The 9,815-nt window shown below is 52.3% G+C and overlaps 1 protein-coding gene across 1 annotated transcript; it reads left to right on the forward strand.

Moving 5' to 3' along the window:
- The first annotated feature begins 3,608 nt into the window (after positions 1–3,608).
- DLX6 (distal-less homeobox 6) lies at positions 3,609–8,905 on the forward strand. The gene is made up of 3 exons (XM_043462662.1): positions 3,609–4,416; positions 5,667–5,860; positions 7,651–8,905. Exons 1-3 carry the CDS (start codon positions 4,002–4,004, stop codon positions 7,900–7,902), a joined length of 861 nt encoding a protein of 286 aa, XP_043318597.1. The 5' UTR covers positions 3,609–4,001; the 3' UTR covers positions 7,903–8,905.
- The last annotated feature ends 910 nt before the right edge of the window (positions 8,906–9,815 follow it).

Genomic DNA, 9,815 nt, shown 5'->3' on the forward strand with positions numbered 1-9,815 from the left:
GAACACTGACAGCCGGAATACAAGCCCCAACACCTCGATGTCTTAGAAAGCAAAAGGCAGCTTAGGCCTCCAACCCTGCCTCGTAAAACTTTTCAGTGAATGTGACCCTCACCTCCTATAGGCCCTAAAAGAGCCTGAGGTCTCCAGATCACCAGCTTTACTTCTATTTTGAATGATAAAGACTTCTTAGGCCTCACCTGCACTCCTCCTCCCACCACTCCCCCAGGGTTGGCTCGGGTTCCCCAGCCGGCAAGACAAAGAGGTCTGAGCCAGGACCCGGCTGGCGGCCAGCAGGGCGCAGGAGCCTGGAGCCCCTGAAGTGGGCGCCTTCGCTTGGAAGCCTGAGGAATCTGGGAGTTCTTGACTCTCGAGGATGGGCTGGAGGTGCCGGCTGGTCGGGAACAAACCAGGGGTGACAAGCCTTAGCTCACTACTGCCGCTCAAGACCCTGGGCGAAGGATTTAGCCTGGTTTATTTGGAGAGAAGAGACAGTGGGCAGCCACTGAGCCCCGAACTCCTCGCACGGAGACGGATGGCAGAGACCACACGTGGCAGCCCCTCGGCGCGGGCCACCTTGGCACGCTGTGTGGGGCCACACGAGCGCTTCCCAGGACCAGCTGGAAAGCCCAGTGCTCAAGTCTGCAGTTCAGATTCTACCCCTGCACGCATAGAGACCCCTATCAACAATGCCGGGTTGGTCCCCTCATCGTTGGTTCCGTTCCCCAGCCCAGGGCTGTCTGAGCCCACTCTGGGCCGCTCAGCAGGTCTTTACGCAAAAACTGCCACCTCGGGGCAGCTGCACACTTGCTCCTCTGGGACACAGGGTTGAGATTTTATCCTCTAATGGGGGAGGGATAAGAGCCCTGTAGCTACTACTCAGACATTTCCAGCCCTCCCAGTGCTTTCTCGGGTATTAAGCAAACAGGAAAAAAAAGAAAAAGAAGAAGAAATCCTTTGCCAGTAGAGGCTACTATGCTCCGGATCTGGTGCCCAGTGAGGGGACCTTGAGGGGCCGGCCACAACCCGCCCGGCCCGGGGTGCTGCCAGAGTCGGGGGAAGCCAGCGAGGAAGGCAGGGCACCTGCGACCAGAAAGAAACGCACATGCACGGGGGCGGGGGCCGGCAGGGGGGCCTTCACCGTGTTAACAGCAAGCTGCAGGGTATAAAGCAATAAAACCGCCGCGTCTACCTGCTGGCTTTGAGGACCTCACAAACAAGCTCGGAGCGCAGCCCGGGTGCGCCGTGCACACCCCAGGGGAGGGAAGAGAAGACCTTCTCTTTCTCTGACTTTCCCTTCTCCACCGCAGTCCCCCACAGATGCACACGCTACACACATCTCCCCCTCACCCAGCCCACCTTTCATTTTCCTTGAAGCTTTTTTGTTGTTGTTTTAATTCATTGTCGATTTGTAAACGCGTGGATCGGGTTACGGGTTCGCGTGTTAAAGCGAACCTCTTGTTAAAACGAGGGGAACCAGGCAGGCCACTTAAAAATGAATTCAGAGTTACTGAACCGGCTCCCAGGACTCCAAAAGTTAAGCGCGGCAGGCTAGGACAGGGAGGGGGAGAGGCGACTAAACGCTGCTGCCCGGAGAACCTTGGAAAACTCTCGGGCAGCCAGTTTCAGGTCATCTGATAAGATGGAGGAAGGAAGGAAAGAAAGAAAAAGAAAGACAAACTAGTCTAGCCCTGCCTTGAGACCCGGGGCTGGGAGCTGGGGAAATCAATTAGCATATGCCGCGATCGGTCTGCGCAGTGAGTTGGAGCTGCGGGTCTGCAGTCACCTTTTCTGAAGTTACCGAATGAACGGCACCACTAAATTCTCCACTTCTCAGGTACCTTGAGTCATCCATCCTATGGAGCTCAAGCGAGTAGGGTGCAAAGAAGGCTCACGCAGTTTTCCCAAAGGCAGACCTACAGTGTCCCCACCACCTCTAGACACGTTGGCCCGGAGTTGTTAGATTGTATGTTTCTTGGTGTGGCCAAAGGCTTGGGGCTTGTATCTATTCTCAGACTAAAAGTTGGCGCCGAGCCCATAGGGGTCTGCATGCCTTGCCCACCCAGCCCCGGTCCACTGGCAGTGCCGACTCCCGGAGTCTCCCCGAGGTCCCAGGACCCTGACCCAGCCACGACCCAGCCTGCCCTCCTCGGCGCCCGATCCCCAGTCCAGCTGTCCTACCTGGTGGCCGGGCCTGAGCGGCACGCTGGGGCTCTTCTGACTGCTCAGTCTGGAGACTAGAGGGAGAGAGCTAGATCCGCAGCCCTGGGCTGCTCCGAACTTAATGTCTTTCCCCAGTCCATCTTTGAAAGAGAAGTGGTTCTACCACCTGGATGTGCGGATATAAATCCCCTTGCAAATAATAAATGGATTAATAATAACAAGGTATGAAGTTCTTTTTATAGAAAAAAAGGAGAGAATTGAAACTAAATGCGGCAGTTAGACAACCATTTTGATAAGAGGATAATTGAGGCGACACTGGTGTATAATTAGAGGATAATTTATGCTATATCCACTTTTATTCCACCTCCCAAAATAAACCCAGTCCATAATCATTACAGGCAAATTGTTCTGAATTTTATAGCAGCAATTTGAACAAAGTACTGCAGTTAATCATGGGAGATTTTTGTGTATTCCTGATTAGAACTCTAATTGCCTCCTTCCAGAAAGTAAAAATAACTGTAAAACGACTCTATTTTTATCATTAACAATGTTGACAATAAAATAAAATCAATTGGAATTGTAATCGAGAGACAAATTTAGGACGAAGGCACTTTTACTTGGGTAGTTTATATTGTAATCAAGATTTGCCAAACCACTAACCGCATGTATCATTTGCATATATTTGAAAGCATTACAGTAGCTTCTGTTTTCAATAGGAAAAAATGCATTACTGTCAGTCCTCCAACGATGTGCTTTCAGAAGAAGCTGCTGCGTTCTGGGGGGGGGGGGAAGATTTCTCCCCCCTTTTTTGTTCACTATATAGGAAATACAGCCTGAAACAGCAAGAACCTCGCCAGAACAGGATTTAATTTTTCTTCTTCTTTACCCCCTCATCCCACCCCACCCATGGGGTCGGTACCAGGTGTGGGGGTTTTCTTCCCTTTGTGGTTTCAATAAAGTACGTCTAGAAAAATCCACGGTGACAGGGCGCTCCCGCGGGACTGCAGTGGAACTGGGGGCGGGGGGGTGGGGAGGTCAAGGGAGGGACCCCTGCTTTAAATGCGGAGGGCACTGCTTCGGAGCACAGGCAGCCTGCTAGGGTGCGGAGGGACTTCGAGACAGCAGCCCTCTGCCAGGCAGTTCCAAGGCTGCGGTACTGGGAACGGAGGCTCCGGGTTTGGGGGTGCGAGCTGCGGCGGGAGGCGTCGGCGGCCGGCCGGGCGGAGGCAACTCCCTCCTCGGAGGCCCCGTGCACGGAGCCGCGCGGCCCCCGGCTGCAGCTCGGGGCAGGGATTGGAGTTGCCGAAGGTAGGCGAAGAACTCGGCGATCGGCGCGCACACCAGTGGAAGCCGTGCGCCTGTGACGTCAGGGGGCGACTGACCAATGGGGAGGCGCTGCCCTTTGGAGACAAACCATTCGACTCGTGGCGTCTGCATCAAGTCTGAAAGCAGACGCGCAACTTTCGCAGAATCCACCTTAAAATCTCTGCCTTAAACTGCACCAGCCCCCAAAAAGCCAAGGGGGGAAAAGAAGGGGGGGAGAGCAGAGTCCCCCCTCCCCCCTCTCCTCTCCCATCCCTCCCCCTTCCTCCTCCCTTTGAGTTAACAAGGCCCCGCTCACTATATCTCTTTATATTAAAAATATATATATTAGAGAAGAGCGAGGGAGAGGGAGAACCACCTCCGCCCCCTCTCTTTTTTTAAAAAAATTTTTAATTTTTTTTTTTTTTTTGCAAGGATCCCAAGAGCTAAGGTGGCTGCAGAGGGGAGAGCGGCGCGAGCCAAGTGGGGGAGGGTGGAGGAAACCCGGGAGAAGGCTTTCTCCAGCCCCCAAAGTTTTGATGATGACCATGACTACGATGGCTGACGGCTTGGAAGGCCAGGACTCGTCCAAATCCGCCTTCATGGAGTTCGGGCAGCAGCAGCAGCAGCCGCCGCCGCCGCCGCCGCAGCAGCCGCCGCCGCCGCCGCCGCCGCCGCCGCCGCACTCCCAGCAGAGCTCCCCGGCCATGGCAGGCGCGCACTATCCCCTGCACTGCCTGCACTCGGCGGCGGCGGCGGCGGCGGCGGCCGGCTCGCACCACCACCACCACCAGCACCACCACCACGGCTCGCCCTACGCGTCGGGCGGCGGCAACTCCTACAACCACCGCTCGCTCGCCGCCTACCCCTACGTGAGCCACTCGCAGCACAGCCCTTACCTCCAGTCCTACCACGGCAGCAGCGCGGCCGCCCAGACGCGAGGGGACGACACAGGTGAGAGGCCGCTGGGGCAGCTCGCTTCTCCCGCCTCCCGGCTGCCCCCCACCCCGCCCGCCCCGCTCACTTCCTCCATGCCCGGGCCTCCGCCGGCCCCCTCCCCCAGGCGGCCCGGCGCGCCCCCGGCCGGGCCTGGTGCGCGCCCGCTTGCCTGGCGCCTGCCTGCCGGCCTCGCCCGGCCGGGCCCCTCCGCGCCGCCCCGGACCCTAGGCTTCCCTGCGGCTCGACCCGCCTCGCTCGCTCGTCTCCGGCGCGTCGCTCGGGCCGCGCCTCCGAGTCGGCGCAGGCTTCGCCCGACCACTTGGCCCGCACTGCGCTGTGCAGCCCGCAGGGGCTGTGCGCCCTTTTGCCTCTCTCGTCCCCTCCGGGTTTTGACCCACGTTTGGCAGGACCGGGGGCATTTCTGGGCTAGAACCGGGGAGCGTGTTTGGCTCCACCACCTAATCGGGGCAGCCGGTGGCCTAGTTTGCGTGGGGCGCCGGGTGCGCTTCGGTGACCCGGGGGGAAGCTGGCACGGCCTCCGGCTCTGGTTAAGCTGCTGAGAATTGGACTCTCTCCCGCGGACTTTGAGGTGTCTCCCACCCCCACCCCTTCCGTGGCCCCCTCCCTCGGGTTTTTGATAGCTGCTGGCTACTCCTTTGTTCGTGGAAGTGAAGCCCGAGGCTCAGCACTCGTGGGAGACAAAGTTGCCGCGTGAGGCTCAACCCGCTGCGGTGCTGATCTGAGCCTCGGGTGGTGTTTTGTTTGGGTTTTGGTCCCTCTCGGCAGACTCATTTTCGAACACACCGAGGTATCTTGATGCACCGGGCTTCGAGCTAGTGACATCAGGCCAACTGGCCGCAAAATCACCAGGGGGGCTCAAGCACACCTGAAGGCACAGTGAAGCCAGGCCGAGGGGGCCCTGCTCCTCGGCGGCGAGAGCAGCCGCCCCGCGGCGCCGCGCACCCCGGGGAGCGGCCGGCGCCGCCTCCGCTGCGGCGGAGCTAGGCTGTTTGCCTCTCGGCCCAGGGCGCTCGCTGCACCCAACCGCCGCACACGATTAGAGCCAGAGTCAGGGTCTGAAAGTAGCTTTTGCAGCCGCCGGGAGTACCCGGGCCCTGGGAACCCAGAGAGGTCAGGATGGCTTGGGGACGCTTCAAGGAAACTGTTCATGGCTTTGAAGAGTCTGGGCACAGGCCAGGCCAAGCTCGGGGAGACTGCAGCAGTAGCCTCACGGGTGATCACTCCTCTGTATCCTTTGCTTGCAGATCAACAAAAAACCACAGTGATTGAAAACGGGGAAATCAGGTTCAATGGAAAAGGGAAAAAGATTCGGAAGCCTCGGACCATTTATTCCAGCCTGCAGCTCCAGGCTTTAAACCATCGCTTTCAGCAGACTCAGTACCTGGCCCTTCCCGAGAGAGCTGAACTGGCAGCTTCCTTAGGACTGACACAAACACAGGTAATTCCAGAGAAGCCCTGAAATGCTGACCCTCACTTGCAGATCGGGCAGGGAGCTCATCAGGAGGAATTCTTGGCCTAGTCAACCAAAGATGGAAGGAGCTTAATGACAAATGCCTTTGCTCCAGTTATGCGCTTTTCTGGGGCAACACAGTTTGGAATAAATGACCTGGTATTGAATACTGGATTGGATTTGCACATCCTCCCCCCGACCCTCAGCAACCCCACCCCAGCCTAGTGTCCTTCGGTGATCAAACTCATTATTTAATCGAGTCCTATTCCAGTAGAACAACACAAAAGAGAGCAAACAAGTAGCAGAAAGAGAAAAAGATGTTCAGACCAGGAGGGCGGTATAAGACCCGTGTTTCTTTAGGATCCTTTTGCGGGCCCTGGGACTTAATGAGGATTTCAACTCATTCACATTGAAAGAATTATGAAGTGAAAAGGATGGGTTAGCCAGACATGCACAGGTTCCAATAGGATTTGGTAAAGTGACCAAGGTGAAAACTGTTCATCTTAGGATGGGTGAGGTGAGTCTGTCTGAAAATTGTCCTCAGTTCAGTTGGTTAAATCATCCTGGTTGACTGGCTGGTGCAGGCTAAGTTACCTCCCTGGATCACAGAATTTGGGCATGATGGCAGAGCCGGAGATGAAGAGGAACGAAGCCTCCGTTAAGTACAGTTGCTGAAGTTCTCCAGTCTTACTAATTTGAAAGGCGTATGGGGCATTTTAGACTTCACAGGAAGAGGTTTTAGGTAGGTATATTAGGACCCTTGTCATAGAGCCAGGCTGCAGACACCTGAGGTTTTTGTCCCTGTTGATTAACTTGGCTGCATGGGGTGTAGGCCTCATCTGAAATGGATGCTCTTCAGCAAGGGGACATCAGGTTTCTGAGACTGTGTGCTGAGACCAAGACTGAAGTCTCAGCACAGATGCTCCTTAAGCTCTTTCTTTTCAATTCAGCCTGCTTTCTCTCGCCATGTTGCCACTGGAAATATTTGGGATTTGAGATGAAGGGATTCCTGCTATTCAGTAACTTGTACTCCTTTTGGAAAAGCAGATTCCTAAGGCTAAGTAATTTTAAAGGTAAACGAAGCTGTACCATAGAAGGTCCTTCTTCACATAAAGTAGATCTGGGATGTTAGCTTGCATACGCTCCCATCCTAGACTCCTGGTTCACATTTAATACTCAGGAGCCCTTTGACTTTTAGTGCCTGCCCTAACAATCATGACCGCAATTTGAACAACATACCAAGTAGGGAATGAATGAGGCACAGTCCCTCATCGCTGCAGGATTATGTCAGAAGAAAGGTGTTCCATGCACAGTGGGTGGCATATGCAGTGTACGCCTATGTATGTATAGTCAACGCATTTGGGTTTTAATCTGTTCTTAGTCATTTGCTCAGGGCACATCCAGACTATTAGAGGAAGTGCATCCAGTTAGCTTTAATCTGAAAAATTCACTGTGTAAAAACCCTCCTTTAGAGTTTGAACCTGGCTGTCTCCTTGGCCTTTATTCTAGTTTTATTCTTACTTATGCTGTTGTTTCAAACCTAGACTTCCATCTAACTGAGGGGTTACAATGACTTTAGGTATCCGGACAAGATACCAAGTAATCGGCGGGGGTAGGGTGGGGTGGGGTGGAGTGGCGGGGAGAGGGGAGCGGCTAGGAAGAGGTGGAGGAAGGCGGGGTCTTGAGCGCTTCGCATTTGCGGGTTGTCTTAATTTTTCACTCTAGGCTCCGGTTCGATGTTTTTCGGGCCTAACGATCGCTGCTACGTTTCTTTCTAGGTGAAGATATGGTTTCAGAACAAACGCTCTAAGTTTAAGAAACTGCTGAAGCAGGGCAGTAACCCGCACGAGAGCGACCCTCTCCCGGGCTCCGCGGCCCTGTCGCCGCGCTCCCCAGCGCTGCCTCCGGTGTGGGACGTTTCCGCCTCGGCCAAGGGCGTCAGTATGCCCCCCAACAGCTACATGCCAGGCTACTCGCATTGGTACTCCTCTCCACACCAGGACACGATGCAGAGACCACAGATGATGTGAGTTATCCGAGGGCAAAAGATACCCTAGGGAGACGTCTGAACAAGGCAAGGAGGATCCGGGACCTGCTTGCATCTGCCAAACCGAGCCGAAGGAGCAGGCTCCGGAGAACTCTTTATGTGCGGCCAGACTGTCTGGGCGCTTGTTCCCTTCTCTCTCTTCTCCCGTCCTCTCGGTCTCTCTCTCACACTCTTCCTTTTTTTTTTTTTCCCCCCTCCCTTCTTCCCATTTTTCTTTTTAAAATTCCTTTCCTCATCTGCCTTTTCCCTTGAGCAGCCTCAGTAATTGATTTTGAATCTTAGAGAGAGAGAAGGAGAAAGAGAGAGAGAGAGACTGGTTTCTAGGCCAGTGCTTCTGAAGCCTCTCACTGTAAGGCTATTTTCCCTCACCCCTTGGGATCCAGGCTCTGAGCCTCTGTTTCTCTTTGGGAGTATCCATCAAAACGACTTTTTAAAGCAGACATTTTCCCCCACCAGAAGAATCTGTGCAAACATGGCAGCGTTTTTACTTGTTTAATGAGCTTAAGACATTACATGATGAAAAAGAAGCAGTTTGGGCTCCTGCATTTTTATTTACAATCCCAGACTGACAAAAAAAAAGAAAAGAAAAAGAAAGGACAGAAAAGAAAAAGAAACCCTGACTTAACAGCCCTTCTCTAAAGAAAAGGGAAAATTCGGCTGTAAGATTAGAACATTGCCACGAAAGGAATGCTGCATGTTTTATCAAAATGCAATGAGCAAGAATGATGATTTAAACAAAACAAAACCACTTTCCCTCCACCCCTACCCCCAAACCCTGAACTGGAATCAGGAAAGACAGAGGAAACAACCAAAATCACCATTCTATTGCTTTGATATCTTTACTAGGTGAATTGGTGGCATTCACTAAGCTAATAGGGACATTTATATCAAGAAACATTTCTGTATATATTGTTGAATTTTAGTTGTACATATACTTTGTATGTTTTTGTCTTCTTTCATATATGGAGTAAAAGCCACAAAACGCTGAGAGTGTCCTGTATATTTCTCTTTGTGTGTCTCTGTCTTACCACCCCCTTCTTCCTCTGCGCCCCCCCCCCCAGTATATTTTCTATCACTCTTAAAAGAATTCCTATTTCCTAATATGGGAAACCCTATATATAAACATCAAGTGCCTGGAAAGATATCGCAGCACTAACCTTTGTCTGAAGTACTTTAACTATAGATGTTTTCTCAACTTCCTTTATGTATTCTGTTTTATTGTAATTTCTACACATTTATCTGTTTTTAAGAATCATTAGAATGATCTAACCCCAGGTTAACCTCCAGACACCCAGTAGTTTCCAGTGCTGAAACTGAGTATTCTCCTTTCCCTTTCCTCAGCCAAAATAATACAGCTGTATTTGTCTTTGTTTGGAAGCAGCTTTTTTTTTTTAAAGAAACAAAAAAAGGAAAGAATCAGAGGGAAAAAAACAGAAACTAAATGCACAATTATGACTACTTCACGTTTACAACCCTTTACAAGCTAACTAGATAGGAAAACACACAATCCTGGATGAAATACATCCTTCCTTCTGATCTTGTAGAAAGCACAGAAATAATGAAAATGAAAAGTCCTTTCGTCATGCAAGCAGGAAGCCCCATACTGCGAGAATTAATGGCTACAGACCTGGGCATCCTTCAAATTATGAACCTTGAAACCACTGAGCCATTTATCAGAAGTCAATAGAGATACTCAGAGTGCTCCATATAATGACAGCGACATACAGTCGTGCAAAAGGACAGTCACTATAATTAGACACAAAGCAAAGACTACTTACCAATATACCCGTTCCTTTTTTTGTTGAGCAACTTCCACGCTCAGTCAGTCTTCAGAATGGTTTAAAACCGATCAGTCTTGTCATTTTCTAGCATTCGTATTGTTACATTAGGAAAAAT

The sequence above is a fragment of the Cervus canadensis genome, chromosome 3, assembly GCF_019320065.1.
Source record: "Cervus canadensis isolate Bull #8, Minnesota chromosome 3, ASM1932006v1, whole genome shotgun sequence".
Taxonomy (NCBI): domain Eukaryota; kingdom Metazoa; phylum Chordata; class Mammalia; order Artiodactyla; family Cervidae; genus Cervus; species Cervus canadensis.